The 20,101-nt window shown below is 41.5% G+C and overlaps 1 protein-coding gene and 1 long non-coding RNA gene across 4 annotated transcripts; one reads left to right on the forward strand and one right to left on the reverse strand.

Annotated features, from left to right (window-relative positions):
* Positions 1-1,068: 1,068 nt before the first annotated feature.
* lmo4b (LIM domain only 4b) lies at positions 1,069-16,337 on the reverse strand. Of its 2 annotated transcripts, none has more exons than XM_026920882.3 (5): positions 15,852-16,337; positions 13,941-14,181; positions 8,283-8,379; positions 7,770-7,925; positions 1,069-1,995 (listed from the first exon to the last, which is right to left on the reverse strand). In XM_026920882.3, the coding sequence occupies exons 2-5, from the start codon at positions 14,174-14,176 to the stop codon at positions 1,987-1,989; spliced, it is 498 nt and encodes a 165-aa protein (XP_026776683.1). In that variant the 5' UTR covers positions 14,177-14,181; positions 15,852-16,337; the 3' UTR covers positions 1,069-1,986. The 2 variants fall into 2 exon arrangements, with proteins under 2 accessions (XP_026776683.1, XP_026776673.1); XM_026920872.3 differs by having other exon boundaries at positions 13,941-14,184.
* A 309-nt stretch (positions 16,338-16,646) lies between these two features.
* On the forward strand, positions 16,647-19,082 carry LOC113530672 (uncharacterized). Of its 2 annotated transcripts, none has more exons than XR_003403164.3 (3): positions 16,647-16,729; positions 17,234-17,340; positions 17,412-19,082. It is a non-coding gene; the product is annotated as an uncharacterized LOC113530672 (long non-coding RNA). The 2 variants fall into 2 exon arrangements; XR_008301342.1 differs by lacking the exon at positions 16,647-16,729 and adding an exon at positions 16,743-16,995.
* Positions 19,083-20,101: the final 1,019 nt, after the last annotated feature.

Here is a 20,101-nt window from a genome sequence, read left to right on the forward strand (position 1 = left end):
AAATTCTGGAGCTGATTGTAAGAAAAACTGGGAAAATGCTACTTGGCAAATTTCTGAAAGAACATGGACTGTAACCTTTTATAAATCTTTCTGTAGTAAACAGGAACTGGTCATAATTTAATCTGCAAACCACAGACCTGAACAAAATGTTCAGTACTGAAAAAAAAATTCATTTATTTCTCAAATCAAAAAATTCAGTCAAGCACTCTGTTTTTCATAAGAGGTGACCCTGCTATGACCATGATCAAACTTGCAAAATACACGGTCAGATTTAGTTCATGTACTGTTAAGATCCACCTGTCTAATGAGCGAGGCAGAACTGGCCAGGCTTTCTGGGTATTATGCTAATCAGATCCCCTTCATACCCATTAGGTCGCGCAATGGCTTCAAACGCCGATTTGTTCTGTAAATAGTCAATTCAGACTGCGCTGAAACACCTTTCTCTCTCCCAGCGGTAATTGAATCTTCAAAGGGGCATTTGGCCCTGCGTCCGCAGCACTAAATAGCATGTTCGTCTGAAAAGAAGGACCAAGGATACATGTTTATCCGTTTCCAATTAGCCACCCTATCATGTGCATTCATAATTACTGCGGAGAAAAGCTGGGGAGACACAATGGAGGGCTGGATGGATGCTCGGAGATGGCACTGCATTCAGGAAGGTTAATGGAAAAGCATAGTTTTGCTAATGAGCCCTTTTCTCGAGAGAAACTCAGAGATAAATCGCTGTGATAATACAAAGCACTCGGCTCTCCTGATGGAAAAAAATTGAATTTGTAGAGCTAGAGAGCTAGCAATCAGAAAATTGTGAGCTCAAATCCCAGGACTGCTAAAGAAATGCTGTTGAACCCCTGAGCAAGAACCTCAAAACCTCAATTACGAGCTCCATGCTTATATTGTGTCCTACCTGGATAAACATGACTGCTGTGTAAATGTATAAAATACACAAACTATTAAACATTGCAACCACAGCACATGTAAAACTGACATGATGCAATTGCTGATAAGTATTTGTGTCTGGTATCTAGATAAAATGAAATGTAGGAAAAACTTGAACAGAGTAAAAAAAGGTGCTTTTAAATCTTAAATTTTTATTAATTAAATACACCATACTGGAGCCAATGTCTCTGAAAATATCACAAATAGATTTCTCTCTCATTCAGCATTTACAAGTGGACAGCTATGAGCTTTGTTGCCATGGTTTCAGGTTCCGGTAGGAAGGGGCGGGGTCACGTGGAGGATGTACGGTAGCCACGTTGGGACAAAAACATTTACATGCATACATACGTGATAGTTTTACAAATACACCAAGAGTGTTCATGATTCGATTTGCACAAAAAAGCCACGGATACCCAGTCTTTTTGATTCTTGAATCACCCGAAAAACGAAACACATTCCCTTTACAACATTTAAAATATAGAAAGCAGAGATAGAGTGTTGAAGAAAAAGAGAATAGATAAGGAAGTAAGGAGAAAAAAAGAAGTAAAAAGGAAAAAAAGCAGTCTGTTTTGCCCCTGTTAATTATCAAACAAATGTAAGAACTGCGATTCGAAAAGCTGCAGCTGATTAGCTTCATTTGTCTGACACTCTCCTTTTCTCTTTCTTTCTCTTATCCAAAATGTCCTTCTGCTTGGTTTAGTTCTCTCTTTTCACTCTCTCTGCCTCCCTCTCTCTTTCTTTCTCTCTCTCACTGTCTTTGAGTCCCACAGGGTCTGATCAGTCTCCTGTAAGTCATGGAGTCCTCAAATTTCCATTGGAAGCGCCGCAACGCCGGGAATCCGCCTATGATCAGGGGTCAGGTCAAGGGGGGGAGGTGTAGAGAGGAATTCTGGGATATCAAAAGGGGAAGCTGGGGTAGTGCTGCGACTCCAGAAGTGAATAGGAAAGGAGGGTGGGGGCGGCGGTCAGGTCAGGACTGAGAGATCTTCAGTGACAATGAGCGAGGGCTGGAATGAAGGCACACATCCCGCTTTGAGCAACTCCTTCCTCCTAACACACCTGAGAAGAGAGAGAGAGATCATAACATGTATTAGACTCGCTCAGAACAGGGAGACCATTATTCCAAAGTAGGCCAGTGTGTAGCAGATGGGCTAAATTACAACCAGGCAGCCATATTACTGCTCCAGTTTAAACAAAAAACAGCAACCTTTCAGTTTTTTAGGTTAGATATTTTACATTTTCAAAACGGTATGGTCTTGGATACTTTTGGGGCCTTATTTTCATAATCATAACACACACAAAAATAAGGCATAAGATCATGGGGATGGCGTGGGAGGGCCTGGCTGAAATATTCAGTGTATTTTCATAACCTCTGTTTGAAGGAATACATTATGAAGAGGTGTGGTTATGTGTGACATTGTGATATCCAATCAAATCAGTTCCTCTCATTCCCTTTAAAAAGCCCAGTGTGTGTAGCGCACTGACATTTTCATAATGACATACAATTAGACTTCGCTTTAAAAATATTGTGGTATTTTTAGAAACTGTTAACTTAGAAACTTTACTATATGTTTTTTGTTAGATGGGCTGTTAGATGAGTTTTGCAAAGATATCACATAATCCTGAAAATATCTCTGTTGAGGATTTCACTATCTGGAAGATTAAACATCTCTCAGGCCTTAGGTAACTGATGAGAACGAAAAGTGCTTTACATAAAGGCCCTAATTCTCAATGTCTAATGTATGTATATGAACTAAAGCAAAAAAATATTTGGAAAAGATAGACAACTATAATAATAACAACAGGCATCTGGTAACAGATAATAATAATAATAATAATAATTTGGTAACAGCTTAGAACAAATAGTGCTTTACATAAAGATCTTAATTCTCAGTGGTAAAGTGCCTAATACAGGTATATGACAACAACAAACAAACAAACAAACAAACAGATGAAGAAGAATTAAAAGAAGAAAAGTCAGCTATACTCCAAAATATCTTTGTACATATTTCTGTGTCAAATGAAGGTGGTGTTCTGTACTGGCAGCTCCGCTAAAGCACCCGCTTAATTTATTGATCGGCGAGGCTTTGGAAACCATCTGCTGCCCTATTTCCTCCGCATTAACTCTAAAGAACGTTTTATGAAGTTAGTCTCTTTTTGTCTCGGTTTTGAGCAGCGCTTCAGCACAGCCCCCAGGGTGCACGGCTTCTGCGGAGCAGAGCAACAGGGACAATTAGAGGCACGTCTAAGCAACGGCGCTCTGCTTTCACAGACAGTCGAGCCCAACTTCTTTCTCTCTCTGCCGTTCCTTTTGTTTTAAACATTCTAGGAGCAATTTACTTCTCCCTTCCTTCCTCAAGTTACTAGGAGGGTTTCAGTCTATTAGTAATTGCAACCCCCCCCCACACACACACTCACACTCACACACACACACGCACACACACACACACTTTCGGGGGGCTAATTAAGGAGAAGGCAGGGAAGGTTTGGCTCCCTCGGGCTCGGCCTCAGCATGAGAAAGGTAATTTGTCTGTCCTGAACAAAGAGATTAGGGAGAAGCCAGGAAGCCCACTTAATAAATGAGCATCAAATGTCCTGAGCTGCCGACATGCACGACGCCAATTATGTCGCCATGAAATCGCAAATAATAAAAACATTGGCGGCCAGACGGGACCTCATATCTACTGAAGTAGGGGAGGCTTTCGGCTCCTCTCCGTCTCTCCTGTTGCGGTTCTTCTGCATAGATTTCATGGCGTAGTTTGCACATTTTTTAGGAGCTGAGTTGATCACTTGGGGCTCCCGGTTCATTCAGAGTGGACGAGTGCGGTATTGAAGGGCTCAGACTTACACACTTCACTGTATCTCTACTATCAAGAACTGTATTGCTGTGCTGAAGCCCATAATAACTCAATACTCTACGGCATTATTCATCTCAAGCATCTGCTGAAGACACTTGGACACGTCGCTCTTTTTTTTTCCCTCTCTAGTGAGCAGGGAGAGGTGCCTGTGTGTATTTAAGACTTCTCTCCTTGCTATAATTAAAGCAGCACGGCCAATATTCAGATTGCATTTTAGCATTAATAATTCAGCTGTTTTCACTACAATTGATGTCGCGTCATAAATAAACAATGAGGCCTCATATTTACCGCCGCAGCCGCCGAGCGAGAGGAGTGAGGGAGGGACCAACGGCTTAAGCAGACATTTCAAATTAAGCTAGATAATGCAAAGGCATTCAATTTGAGACACGCCGCCCTCTTAGCACTGATTTGTAAAAGCGACGAGCTCTTAAAAGCCTTCTGATGGAATACTGAGCTTAATGGAGCTCTTTCCTTCCTGCACTCTTCGTCTCTTCTCATCCCACTCTCTTCTTCCTCACTGGGCTTTTTCCTGCACTCCTTTTTCTAGGCTTTCTGCTCCCTCAGGCTGCCCTTGTTCTCAGTCCTCCCTCCTTTCCTTCTCTTTCTGGAAGGTGAAATCCACACTCACACACACACACACACACACACACACACACGCGCACACAGACTCGCACCCACCCACACATCTGCGCCGTCTGCGTATCAATACTCATTATGTGTCACTAAGCTGCTGCTGATACAGTCGGATGGCGATGAACTCTGTGGTTACACACTGTCCCAAAGGCCAGAGCAGGAATTACATAAATAAATCTCTCATTTTATTTATTACTAGCTTAGCATGCTGCCTGGAAGGACTGAAAACCGAGGTCATTACATTGAGATTACAAATAATACTTGCAATAACAGAAATACGTTGGAGGAGACACTGATATAGAGGCACTGGAACAGTGTCAGCAGTTCGTGGATCATTTATGTATTAACAATTAATTAATAATTACCAGTTTGTTATAAATTTGGTAAATATGAATGTTATAAGATTTGACATTTCACAGAACTGTTACTGGATTTCTTTATTTATGGAAGCCTATTGTGAAAGTATTTTTTGGGAAAAAAAACAAAAAAAAAAAAAAACAGGCAGGCTGAATATAGTGGCTGCTCTATAAAATATTCAGAAATATAATAATAAATATAATATAATAAATATATAAAATAATATAATAAATTTTAACAACTCATAACAAAAAGTACATAGAATATTCCAAACGTCACACGGAAATGTAGCGTAGAGTTAAGTGGACTCAACTCTGAATAATTTTTTTTTTTAAATATTGGCACCATGTACTTTTCTCTATTTTTCCAAAATGATGAATTCTTTTGTCAAACCAGAAACTCTGAACCGTTTTCACAGGCTTTGATTTATCTTCCAGTGTAAATGATACAAATGATTTTTTTTGTTGCCATAACAACACAAATATAAATTTTTATGAAAAACAGAATGTGTGTTTTTGAAGTTCAATTGTGAGGACACAAAAGAAAAAAAGAGCTTGCGCCCCTGTTTCCCGCACCTTTTGCCTAACATAGAGGAGAGAGTTGTTCTTTGGCCGTTCTGTTGTAAATGTGATACATATTGAATCAGGGCGTGTAAAACAGCAACGCAGCAATGGCCAGGTGATATTCTGACCACAAGGCAATAAGTCAGGATCTGCTGATTGGCATCAGGGAGCGCTAAAAATTCAAACCTGTGTCATCAGAAACGAGGGCGATCCATCCGCTGTGCAAAATTACAATTTGTCTTCAGTCAATAGGATTTAATATCTATCGCGGCTCTTGAGGCAAAGCGTAAATGAATCAATGTCATCAATACATAATCAGTCTGAAATATGAAGGCAGCAACATTATGTAGGAAAACTTTTTACTTTTTTTTCACATGCACACACCCCCCTCCTTCCCCATCACCCCTCCTTTCTCTCACTTAACCAACACCGAGCTTGCGTTAGCAGTCCTCTCATTTTATGGAGCTGACATTAATTGTGACAAATTAGCTTTCACCGAGACTGAATTGCTCTTGTCTTGCAGGCCTGACCTTGGGCCTGAGGGGCTTTCGGCGAGCGAGTTAAAGTGCTTTTAGATCCGCTGTCATTTTTCCCCCTTTAAAAAGCAATTCTGCTGCTGTCACGCTTCCTGTGTCGTCCTCTCTGGATAACAACCAGACGTTTAGTTACTCGCAGCGACTGTAGATAAATATACATGCTAAGCTAAGGGCTTAGTGACAAACAGCAGTTGGGTCCGTATGCAGCGAGCGTATGTTGGGAATGTAAATCGATTACACTCCTGTGAATGACACGAGACAGGGACGGAGACAGGTGTGGTGAACGAGAGGACGACACAGAAGAGCTCATATTCCAGAACAACACTCGCGCCGGGGAGCTAATAAGAAATGTGAATGATTAGAAATCTGTTGTGTAAGTTTGCAACCTGCAGTGAAGAGATTTCTTCAAATTAAATTATAAATTATAGCTTTTTAATGAGCACCAGATGTCAGATGTGGGCAACATGCCAAAAAATATAACAGTATGATACTTGAGGACATTTTCAAAATGAAAAATATCACAACTTCAAACAAAAACAAAAGTGGCTGCAAAAAAGTAGTGCTAAACTCATATTAAATTAAAATGATTTTTTTTCCCCGTGTTTACAGACATAAGCTATTTAATAACAAACTTGTGAAAAAAATTTAATGATGGCTTTAAAGGAATAGTTCAGCCAAAATGAAATGTGCATAATTTTCCCTAAATTTCATCCTAAATGTAATCAATCAGTCAAGACTTTTTTGCTGCCTTAAGGTTGTTTCTTTGGATTTGCGCTATAGTTATGAGGCTAATGTAGCTACCACGTAAGGAAAGCGTATAGCTACGAAGAGGCGGTGTGTAAACTGCATGTCTCTATCATCACACTCCTTCCTCAACAAATAGAGTTTGACGCAGTAATATCATTTGTACATAAATGTATTAAATTAGTCCATATTAAAAATATACAAATAAGATATACATTATTATCAGACTTATTACGATCACATTATCACATCCACATTTTTGGGTCACAGTCTGAAGCTTGTGCAGAGTGATCCCAAACTACATGTATAAATAAATAGGATTCAGGCTTCATGATGGCTGATATTACTGTTTTTTTGCTTTGTGACATACTTATTTATAAAAATAGATGAAAGTATGTCATACAGTGTCAGAAATGACATGATTTAGGTAAGCAGTGCGCACAAATTAACTCTCTTTATTAGCATTAGACTTTATATTAGACTTTAGAACATTAGACTTTTCAACTCTCTCCTGTATAACACAGACAGGACCGGCTGACACGTCACTGGCAATGCCACGACATTCTGCACAGTCACTTTAACAATCACTGCTGCTGCAGTTATATTTTTATATGCGTATGAATTTGGATTTATTTAAATACTTGCGGATTTTCAGCTCTTATTTTTATATTCGTGTCTTATTTTTTTATAATTTTGCATTAATTTATATTTTTTTTAATGTTAATGCCATTTGTCTTTATATGTTAATCGTTACAGTATTGTTATTGTATGTTTATTATCTGGCTGCGGAGGGTACACTGTTCTTGCACATATGACAATAAAGCTTTGAATCTTTGAATATATGTCATTTGATTGGCTACATTTCAGAGAAGTAGAAGCTTGTGTAAATGTCATTCCTGGCCTGAGCTGCTTCTTGTTATTGTGAGTAAAAATAGTTGGTCAGTGATGTAGGAGTACTCACAGTAATGACCCCAATACTGAGATATTGATACCACATGTTTTATATCAGTTGTGAGAAAAGTAGTGCGATATCCCAGCTCTCTGCTTCCTGGGCGAATCCTGACGTTACATAAACCGTTTGTATTTCTGAGTGTGTTTATGAGACGAGTGGCGTAGCACTAAGCAAAGGAGCTGGTGTTTACCTTCTGATCAGGAAGTAGTGGGTTCGTCTGCAGTGAACTCAAGTGGCCGTTCATGAGCGCTGTGGGTCTATCGTGTTCGCAGAACAAGCTGCCGTTGATGTAGTGGAACCGGTCTCCAGGGACCAGCCGGTTCCGGCAGGTAGAACACGTGAAACACTGCCAGAGAGTGTGACAATAGGCTCTCATTACCCACAATGCAACGGTTTAACTTTCACTCACACACACAGACACCACAATACTTTTATGTCTGACTGTTTAGAACTGGGAAAATGTTTCTGAGTATAATTCAAAAATCCTTTACAAGCACAATTTCTAATTGTTAGAAATACACAAATTATTTATAAGGAGAAAATCTGTTATGTCATTTATTATATTAATTATATTTATGATGATATTAATACTGTAGGTGATTGTAAATATCAACAAATTAATATTTTACACTCTGCCATTCATTTGTGTGGATAATGTCATAATCTCCGGCATGTAGGAGGTGTAGATTGATAGGTGTGTTACCTTGAGGTGGTACACATTGCCCTGTGCCCTCATGACCAGTTCACTGGCTGGAATGGACTGGCCACAGGCACTGCATGCCCCGCTGTTCCCGAATAACCTACACACACACATACACACACACACACACACACACACACACACACAAAAAGTTAACAACAGTGCAGACAAAAAGTTAAAAACAGTGCAGACAGAGACAGATGGTAAAACATTTAACCATAGAATACACTTATGGCCTGTAGCTACTGATATTCAACACATTAACACACAGAGTGAGTGATGGAGTGATGGAGTGAGTGAGTGAGAGAGTGAGAGAGAGAGAGAGAGAGAGAGAGCCTCTCAAACAAAAATACAAATAATGAAAGAAAAACTAGCTAAGAAGTTCACCAATCCAACAAACAGTTCTGAAATATGTCTTCATTTTGAAATGTAAACCGTTCTTATTGATCTGAACTTTATTAGAGTATTCATTATAACTTTGGATGAAAGCAGAATTAATATATTCACGACATCTGACTGCCTGTTTACACTTGACTGTGATAATAAAATCCTGCAGTGAGGCTTAGCTTATATCATTGCAATCCTGTGCCTGAAGCAATGGCAACACACACACACTCACACACACAAACGCACACAGAAACAAATGGCATCTTCAATTTTTCTGATATTGGAAAATGTAAAATCGTTGTAATGCCAGCAGTCCAAATGAAAAAATCCTGTCGTATCCTCCAAAAGCTTGTAGCGCTGCCGCTCGCCTACGTATTACCTTCAGCACTCATTTTTTTCACTACCTATAATAACCTGGAACATAAGCAATCAGGACCTAAGAGCATTTGATTGTACATCTAGGGGGAGACGTAGTGCTTTAGCCATTAGGAGAGCGGCACGTGCTCCGTTTCCATTAGAAACCCTCGGCTAACCTGGCTTGATATATAATGTGCATGGGTTAACCTTTTCAATCACGGTGTCAACACTTTAGATTTGCTGGCGCTCATCTCTTTCATCCCTAACCCTCTCTCCCTCTCTCTCTCGGCCTCTTGATAATGAAATGCTTGCTCCTGCTTCTCTTCTATCTGCCTTCAGAGTCCACAATTTAGATTACTTCATCTCGCCGAGCAACAAACTGAATGAAATTTCGATTTGAGCCGAAAGTAATTTACTGGGATCTGGACCCATTTGTCATCATATCTCACTGGTGTTTGCTCTATCAGTGCACTTTTCCTATGCAATCAAATAAGACCACAGCATCTGACAAGCTCTGGCGGGAGGGAGTGAGGGAGAGGGTGAGATAGAAAATGTGGAAAGGAAGAACGAGTGGAAGTGGGATATTCAGTGGGAGAGCGTGGCAAAAGAGGTGCAGGGACCGAAAAGGGCAACACAGGAAAGCTCACAAAACTTGCACTGAAGAAATAATGAGAAAAATCTGACGGATAGTAAAAAAATGCAGCATAAGTGCTGATTCCTTTTGCCACCTGACTGTAATTTAATTTCGTATAGACTTAGTATGCGCATTCCTAATGTGAGAAAAGCAGCGTGATTTCACAACTCTCCTGTTTCTGGAAACCTCCCTATGCTTTGCATGTTTTGCAGCTGCGTTTTCTAGTGACAAAACAACGGCGTGTCGCTTTAATATTGGCCCTCAGATAGCTGCTCATAGGCAAGCAGAGAAACAAATTTTGCTGTGGCATCGATTGGGGAGGCTCAATCAAAACTCAATTTCAAAAGTAATTAGCTCCAGGCCTGTGACAACGGCGCGCCTTCGACGGCGTAAATTGAACGGACGAGCCGTGGAAAATGTCAGAGGGATATCTTTAAATGCTGCCATTCTCCTCAACTGCCAAATGACATCTACCTTAATCTTCCGATAGTGCTTCAGCTCGGAAAAGCCTTTTCGCACACTCAACCCTTCAGCACTCAACACACATTCCACTGTTTACAGTCTTGCCCTATTTGGGCAGGGTTGTTGCTGTTTTTTTTAATTTCCCCTGTGTGGACATCTTTAGGAAAAACTGAGAAGACACAGGGAAGCAGGATTTCATTTTATCAGTGTGAGCTATACGTAGTGGGTTAATGATTTGACCAGGGGTTGGCTCCTGATAGTATTTGATTTAAGGGCCTGAAGGCGTTAGGTGCTCAATTAAGTCGCTATCAGTCTGCCCTTGGCCTCTAATGGTCTCTCTCTCACCATTGAGCTGCAGTGTTAGGCAGAGGAAGGTAGAGCAAGCCTGGGTCAGTATAATTAAAGCCTGGGGACTCTTTAATTGCAGTGACACCGCTGGTTTTCACCTCCTTCTCTCCGAACCGCGCCGTTCTCTGCCTTAGTTGTTGTTCTCTTTCTTTTTTTTCCTCCAGGCTATTCTCCTTGACGATCAATCACACATAACGAAAAGATGGTCTTGTCAACGAGACATCACGGAATGTTGATTTATTAACGTTTTCCATTGCGGAGCAGAAGGATAAAAACAGACGGTCCCGACCACGTCTGTCTTTCATAAGAGAAATATTTGGAGCTGTCTACACTCCATCGAACGATGTCTACTGGATTTAATTTGGACGCTGGCTGTGAGGTGAATTACAACCTAGTGGAGCAATTTAGGGCCATCTGGCAAATGCTGGCCTCTTAGGCAGAACCTTTTGAGCAGAGTGATGTAAGGTAGTACAACAATGATTTCGGCATCACGGTCCATTATAAAAATGCCTCTCAACATTAGCAGCCAAAGAACCTTAAAAGCACCGGGCTTGATACTTAAGCCCGGCTTTGCATAATGGCAAGGCTACATTAGAGGAAGAGATGGTGGGGGATTGAGAGTGGAGAGAGAAAACGAGAGAGACAGGAAGGGAAGGGTAGGAAAGGGAAAGGAAGGGAAGGGAAGGGAAAGGAAGGGAAGGGAAGGGAGGGGGCAAAAAAAAAAAAACGCAGCCAAATTACACTTGGTTAATTCAGAGTAACAGATCTAGTCCCTGGTGGATTGAAGTCCTTGAATTAATTCTGTTATGACAAATCAAGATAAACGTTTCCCCTAAATTGCATGCGATTTAATTAATTTCTGAGATCCTAGGTTTTTTTCTCACAGTCTAATAGTTCACATGCTCATGTGCTCGAGTGGGCTAACTTCAAAGTGATATTAAATAACCAACTATTAGATTTACCTAGCACGTTCTATTGGAAAAGTGCCATTTAATTACCTAAGCCTATTCAATTAAAGAGACAGTGCCCCCTCTCCCTCCACCCACCCCTTATGGTCATGTGATTATTCACGAGCAAAATTAATTCTCCCTCCATCACTTTATACTCTGTTGCCTGTACAAATAACACACACCCGGAGCTTAGAGGAACATCCTGGACGTAGACTGTAAGCAGTGCAAACATACTTAGGTTGCAATTTGACTCAATGAGCAAATGAAAAATATTAATATTATTATTATTACGTAAATTGCAAATCACTAACACTATTGCTTAAATTGTTGAAAACTGAGTCAGTCATGTTTAATTACTTTGAATTACTTTCTGCGCAAAACTTAACGTCAGGTGATAAACTGAACTCGTTCAGTTCCAGGTGTTTACATTACATAAAGTAAAGCTCAACGTAAAGTTCCCGTTTCCATTTAACAGTCTGCTGTCTGACTGGGTTAAATGTGTAGCGATGGCGCCCGTTTGTTTCATCTGCCTGACTGAAATTAGATGGCCATCATCCCAGGCCATTCACCTCATCTCCCATTAGAGGAAATGTGATGCATTTTCACTCACAGTGTCCCAATCAATTGGCTGAGTGTTTCTGCGTAGGCGGTATTAATATAAGTCAGTCGGGATATATAACTCCATTATTTACACTGCAAGGCCAATTTAATAATCCATTACAAAAATAAGACAGGCCCCTTTAAATCCCCCTCCCTCCCAGAGGGGACTGGCCTTCTTAATAATCCCCCCTTCACTTCTCTCTCTCTCTCTCTCTCTCTCTCTCTCTCTCTCAAAAGCCAATTTGGTTAATTAAATGTTTTGTTTGCGATGCGGCTCTCGTTCATTTCGGACACGTCATTGGGAGCGGATCGGAGCCAGGGACTAGATCTCATTAGATAAAACCCATCAGGACTAAAGGAAAATGGAGGGGGACTCTAATTAAAGCTTTTAATTGTGTGCACTCGCTGTCAGATGTTTTTTTCCCTCTCTCTCTCTCTTTCTCTCTCTCTCTCCCACTCTCTTGTCCTTTCCTCTTATCTCTCCTCAGATCATCACAGGCCTGTGTGAGCTGCACACTAATTACAAAGAGAAAGGTGCAGGCACTTTTTCCCCTCCCTGTTCTTTTTAATTAGGGCTGGAGGCCAGGGTCAGCTAGCACTCAATCCTCCAGATCAGGTGCAGCGCAAAGAGTGGAGGCTCTCGCCGTTTGCACTCGTCCTCTCACTTTTTTGCCCTGGTGCACACCTGCTCGTCGCAGCCTAGGCTTTCTCGGGAAAGCAGCACTTGATCCGAGTCACATCACGAGCCAAGGTAAACACTCACTAATGACTAGATTGCCAAAGACACTCTCTCTCTCTCTCTCTCTCTCTCTCTCAACAGCAGCCTGGAAGATCAGCGGCCATCGCAGATGACGTGTCAATGTTCCTTTTTGCACTCACACTACGCAGGAAACGTCCACATCAGAACAGGAAAAAGTGCTCCTCGATTTCAAGATTAAAAACTTTACATGCTACAGATATGTTTCATTATCAACATAACCTTGTAATCAGTTAGATATAAGACCTACTTGTCCAAATCTAAACAATTCTATGGACATTTCCAGAAATCAAAAAGGCTAAAGTTCCCGAGTTCAAGTGCACTTCGCTTGCCCTTGCTGAGGTCAAACTGTTGAATGATTGCCCTGTCAAATCAGGGAACACCAGGTGAATGAGACTACAGTGACCTAGCCTTCACTCCAAGTGTCAGACGGCCTTATGTAAATATTTAAAAAGGCTCTTTTCACTAATTAAATTGTCTCCTTCTGGTTCACAGACACGGCGGCGCGGACAGGACACAAAAACCCCTTTAAATTCCTGCACACGTCAAACTCTGCCTAGCACTTGAGTTTTCTAGTGTCCTGTAAAGCAAGTGCTGTGGTTCCCTTCTTTCTATGATGAAAAACAAGCCCCACAGATGTTCTGCAGAAAGAATCCCTTTCGTCTCAGGCTCAGCCAGCATGTCAATTGCTTGACCTCTTTCAGCGAGGGGACTTTGCCCACAACGGTTTAACGAGCGCCGCTGTGGCAGAATCCGAGACACATGTTCTCAATGGAAAATCCACCTCTCTCCCTGGGACGCCCAACACCTTACGACTTTTCCCATAATGTCCTGCACTCCTTCTCGTCATTACATTCCAAATGTTATTTCAAATGGCAATCAAACAGCCTTGACGCCCAGATGGACGTCTTCAGAGATCTAAGACACACTTAGATTAAGAGGCACTCAGTCCATTAGACTGCAATATAATATCTTATATGCTGCCTACATGCAAACATTTGCTACTCTTCATCGGATGAAACCATACACACCCCATCATGCATTCAGCTCAAACATCTCCATGCAGAGTTCTGGGATCTTATATCTGGGTATCCCAACATGGACAGCAACACATCACACACCCTTATACACACATACGCACACGCACACGCAAAGTCAGGTCTGACCTGATGTAGTCATTTCTGCACAGGATCATGCCGCTCTTGGTGTAGCAGGAGGTGCCGATCTCTCCTAGCTGGGCTTGGCAGCACGAGCATTTGAGGCAGCGGCTGTGCCAGTAGCTGTCCATGGCGTAGAGGAGGAAGCGGTCGGCGATCTTCCCTCCACAGCCCGCGCAGCGCTTCCACGACATGGTACCAGCTCCAACTGGTGCGGACTGAGCACTGCCTCCTGGGTTCACCATGGTCTCTGCTAAAACACAAACAAACATGTTAATGCTAATTTGGGGGCCTGTTTATCTACACTGCAGGTGTGCCGCTTCTCAGCGGAGAGTCCATAATCAGCCATCGATGATAAGAGGAAAGAAACTTTTTTGGTGGCACTGAGGAACTAGACCACCATTTTAGCAAAACTGCGAGTAATATGTCACAGCAATTAAAACCAACAACAAAAAGTAACTGATCTTATTACCATGTGGCCTAATTTTCACCAGGAGAACCAGTTTACTTTTCACCATAAACTGGGTCCAAAGTGATGCCTCCTCAAAGATCATTTGGACCTTTCTGGATGTCATAACGCACGTCCGTATCTCAACCTCGGTTGAAGCACTAATCTGCCCTTGATCCTTATCTAAATGCTGAGGTCGGCTCTTTGGTGATGAATGTCTGCTCGCCTGATAACACTGGGGCTGCTGGAACAATTAAAGAGGCGCTGCATGGCTTTTGTCGAGCTCCTTAAATTGCTTTTAAATAGCACATTACCCTGAGCCGAGCCATTCTTCATGCCAGGTCAATGTTTTCTCTCTGGCTAAGAGAGTGTTATTGCGAATGGAGCCGGAGCAGATCATGGCCGTTATTAAAGTTGCATGAGCCGTTCACAAGTGCACCTATTGGATTGGGTGAGTTCTGTTTTAGTACACAGGAGAACAAAAGTGTGTTGTATTAACAGCTGCAGTGTTCATAAAAGTCTATTTGGACACAAACTCACAGTGCAGATACACACTAAACACTGGAAGAATGAATTCAACACTCTAGGAGTTCATTAAACCCTGTAGGGATTGCTGGGTTTTTTTTTCTTTCAGACATGAGGGTGGAATCAATAAACTAATTCTGTGCCTGTGCATCATGCAAAAGCGTACAGTTTGTTAAAGTCCATTAATCCCCTATCAGAGGCGGTCGCGCTCGCGCAGCGTTCCGCGCCTGCGCACTGCGCTTGCACCCGACGCGCGCGCTGCTTCTTCTCCTTCACATCCCTTCCAACTAATCGGCGCAATTTTCATTCACTTTAATCTTCTCCGATTTCATTCTCAAGGCTGAGAGCAACTATTTACTGAAAGGTAATGAGAGAGAGAGAGAGAGAGAGAGGTGCATTCAGTCTAAAGCCCATTAGTGGAGGCTCTTTTAGCAATACCTCAGTGCTGATCACATCTAAGAGCAGATGAATGGGAAGGAGGGGAGGAAGATAAAGCAGATCAGACCACAGTCAAGTTTCATTCCGGCTTGGACGAGAAGGGAGGGGAATTTTAACCCAAAGGGGCTCAAATCCCGGCATTCATTAGAGCACAAAGTTATATAAAACATATCAGACCCATCACAGATCTGAGTAATGAATGCATGGAATATTTATTGGACTTCACATGGAGCCTACGCAGTGGTAATAATACAGAAAGCTACATCAACATGTTTATATGTAAGAAAGAAAATCAGACAACTGCATGAACTGTTTGGAATTCCACCTAATCTGCATTGTTTAATGTCATTAGAGAGCAAAGCCAAGTTAAGCGTGGCTTACTGTAACTCTAATCAGTGGACATGAAGCAGCCATCTGCGAGCTGCCTCTGAGTGTGCTTAATCCTCACTAATGTATCCAGTTACAGGAGAAGTGGTGTCTGAGTGGCCACAGAAAAGCGCCAAACTCACCTCTTTATCTCTCTCAGATACCAAGCGCAGATCTTTCCGTCGCGGGGATTCCGATAATCTTACAACGCGGGCTTTTCAAAATAATAACAATAATAATAACAATAAGGATAATAGTCTCAGAGCGCGCGCTGGAGGAGAGAAAAGTCCGAATTTAAAGTCCAGTGCGGTGCAGGCAGCTTTTCTGTGCAAACACACACGCGCGCCTCAGCGCGCGCACACACGCACGCACACAAACACAGAGGACCAAATGGAGTTTTCAGATTATATTTCCACTGGTGCCGTCACGTTTTATTCTTGGATTCTTTCCTCTGGCGATGATTAAACGTCCGTGTTGTCGTTAAACGTGATCCAGGAACGACTCGAGCATTTCGCGTGAAGCGGTGTGGCGGTGTGGCGGTGTGTCTGCGTGGCTCGCACTCCTCCGTCTTCTCCAGCTCTCTGTCCTGCTCAGCGCTCCGTCTCCGCTTTTGCTCTACATGTGTCACTGACAGGAGAGAAAAAAAAAAAGAACCCGAACCTAAACTGTGGTTGCCAGATTGAACCTAATCCTCGTTTCAAACACCGTTAAGATTTATTCAAAGACATCACTAACTTGCGTTAAATGTCAATCTATACACTATAATGCAATTTAAACATAGTAAACATTGCTAAAAAAAATATATAGTGAATTTTATAAACGAGCTCCAACGCTAATTTCATTTATTGATTAACAGGTTAAACTACACAATCTGGCAACACGAAGCCAAAGCGGCCCACCTCTCATTATGACGCCAATCCAGAGCAGCCAATCACAGCGCGCGCTTTTCTTCGCGTGAAATAACAAATTGGGCCAATCAGAACGCAGTGAAGTTGGCTCTCAGAAGCTGCGAGTGAAGGAGGTAAGGGGGAAAAATGGCAGTTGAGAAAATATTTATTTTGGAGTGTTGATTTTATTATATTCTGTAATTTTTTATATGATTGATATATGTAATTTTTATTTCACTTTATAATTATGCACAGTTCTTTGTTTTATAACCAAAACGCAGAAAAATGCCCAGTGTGTGGACAGGTTTCTTTCACTACTCTGCCAAACTGTGAGGGTTTGAAATGAATTGCTACCCCTGACTGCCAGACTGGGTTCAGAATTTTCCAACCAAAACACTGTGTATGTTCCTCCAAATGCACCACTGGCCAGTGCCAACCTTTACATTATAACTAAATTAAAAGTGCCCAAGAGAAGGTGATTAAAAATAGCCAAAAGGATAGACGACCTCTTCAATCATGCAATCCAAACCAGGCTGCTACTTCTTTCAGTATAATGCATATAACCTTAGCACTGCTGACATCTTCAAATTTCTGTGTCTGAGATAAAAAATGCTATATGATTTCTGTATTTTTTTTAGCAAGTGAAGGCCCAGTGCTGGTCCACACATACCATCTTCATCCGACCTACAGAAGGAATGGTGGAAATGAGTTCATCCGAATCTGGCTGCCATGACACCACCTCAATGTATTTAAGTCCAATTCCAATTGTTCATTAATTCAGTCATTCATTTTTAGTAACCACTTCATCCTGATCAGGGTTGTGGTGGCTCCAGAGCGGGAACACTGGGTGCAGGGTAAGGACACAGCCTAGACGAGATGCCAGTCTATCGCAGAGCATGCCGAAAAGGCCACGAAACCCTAAAATGAAAACACTCTGGGCTGTCTGAAGAGCTGAGTCACTGTGTGTCTTCAGACGAAGACTGAAGACGTTCCTCTTCACTAAACACTTAAACAAGCACTAAATCTACACTGCTTGTTTAAATAAAAAACACTTGTGCTGTTTTCTTTGCTGCTATGTAAAAGAGTTTTAGCCTTATGGTATTCTTGAATACTGACCTATTTGTACTAGTGTGAGGACATCGTTTTCAACAGGGACTACAAAACACTTCTGGAAGTCTCTCTGGATAAGGGTGTTGTAGATGTTGCTGCTTACATCTGGGTGACTTTTGACCCACAAAAACCTCGTCATAGGCTTGACTGGCGCTTATGTGCCTAAACCCAAATATATTGATATGTATAATTTTCTTCTTTTTCTGATTGAAGTGGCCACATGAAGTCTCTGAGCTCAGAACAGTATTTCTGACTGTATATGAATATAGTATGAAGCTTTCACACACATGTTCTTACACAGTGGCACCATCATCTGTCCACAAAAGGAATTACAGATGGTAGGAAAGTAGGTAACCAGCCACTTTCCCAGCCTTGCCATGCAATACTTATTTTAATCTGTTTTCCTGGTGCATCGTATCCGAATTAACTCATCATTACTAACCTCTTCATGAATGTTAGAGCAGGTCACATTAAAAATGTACAATGTGTTGGGACTACAGAAATCGGAAACACCTTTATTTGTCACATACATTATAGTGAAATTATTTTCTTTGCCTAGCCCAGCTTGTTCAGAAGTTGGGGTTAGAGCACAGGGTCAGCCATGATGTGGTGCCCAGCAGTGGCAGCTTGGCAGAGCCGGGGCTTGAACTCCTACCTTCTGCTCAGTAACCCAGAGCCTTAGCCACTGAGCCACAACTGCCCTGAGACCCCAGCAGCCAGCTGCACCAGCTGAACATAAATCTGATTGTAAGACACTTAAGGTACATCATAACTAGTCATGAGTAAGTGATCGTAATCAAAGTTATGTGATTTGGCATCACCAGCCAATCTGAAACATGATCTGACATAAAGTAAAGCAAATTCTTCATCTCTTGTAACTTAACCTGCGTTTGAAAACACTGAAAGATATAACAAATATAGCTTTACATTAATAGTGAAGTATTTCAAATAATTTGTGGCCTTGCCAGAAAAATCAATTTGATCTTTAACACTTTGTGCTAACCAAGGAAAACTTCCCATCCCTGATACAGCACAGTAGCTCTATGATCCAATACAGAATAAAACCCTACCATAAAGCATTAAACCAGCATTAAAATGAGAATGGTTATGAGTAAAATCAGGTTAAAGTGCATCAGCATTCTAGTATAATTTATGTATTTAACTATATGCTCTTTGAGTGAGCAGTAAGTGTGTACTGTTCTGGATATTAAGCGCTGATACTGAAATGAATCAGAAAACTATTTTTCATGTAGAAATGTTGCTATTTTAAGGACCATTTAGCTTTCCAACTTCTTTGTTCTACCTTGAAAGGAGAGGATCTGCTTATTGTTCTAGCACATGGTACACACTCACCAGTGCAAAAATAAATCTGCTGAAGCAACCACTCATATATCACTGCAAGTTATTGCTCATGTTTGTGCAAAGTAAAAAGGAGCAGACATCTAAAGAGAATGGAGGTGATGTTGCTTAGATGCAACCATTTAATGAAGAAAAAACATGTAAAACCATGGACACACTCTTTCAGTGATGGCCTTACTTCCGCCTGATTTGGGCCTGTAACTCTGCGAGCTGTGTTCTCTTCGAGAAATGTTTTTGATGCCTCAGGAAGTGAGAAAGTTTGGTGACATTCAGCGATGAGTTTCAGTTTCAGTGGGCACTTAATCAGTTTGGGAACAAAACCACATAATTATGAGTTGCTTCTGGCTTCATTAGTAAGACATACAGTGTGTAAAGAGTCTCCTGCAGCACGTCTTAATGGTTTAATTGTGCCCAGTCCTAGTTGATTGCAGAGCTCTGTTTGATTTCCCTGCTGGAAAGGTAACTCTATTCCACCCAGGATTAGGCCCCATTCTCTCCTGCTAGAACAATAATTAATTTATCTCAACTATTAAAACTAGAGGGAAATTAGGAGATGACTCTGAATGGGTGCCTCGAAGGAAAAGCATTCTTTGTTCTTTGGCAGTTTTTAATGAGCTTTTCATAGATGGGGAAGGAAAAATTACTCTCTTTTTTTTGAAATATGATATTCACCGCATAAAGGAGGAAGAGAGGGTGTTGTGGAGATCCCCAGGGAAAACAGACCCCCACCCCCACCTCCCTTCCCAAACACACACACACACACACACACACACGCAATCGCACCATCTTTTGATTCCCTGTACTATACTGACTCTTCAAACAGAGCAGATGGGGAAAGAAAGTGCAACAATATGCAATAATACAGTTTAAATGATTCAACTGACCTAAAGTAAAACACATCACGCTGTACTGATACCCAAGAGGGGTGACAAAATGAAGTTTGTGTCCTTAGTTGGAAACTAGTAGAGAAATTGCTAAGAGAAACTTCAACCGAACAAAATGTACCACTCTTCTACTAGTTTAATAATGTTATGTTC

This window comes from Pangasianodon hypophthalmus, chromosome 2, assembly GCF_027358585.1.
Source record: "Pangasianodon hypophthalmus isolate fPanHyp1 chromosome 2, fPanHyp1.pri, whole genome shotgun sequence".
In the NCBI taxonomy this organism is placed as follows: Eukaryota; Metazoa; Chordata; class Actinopteri; order Siluriformes; family Pangasiidae; genus Pangasianodon; species Pangasianodon hypophthalmus.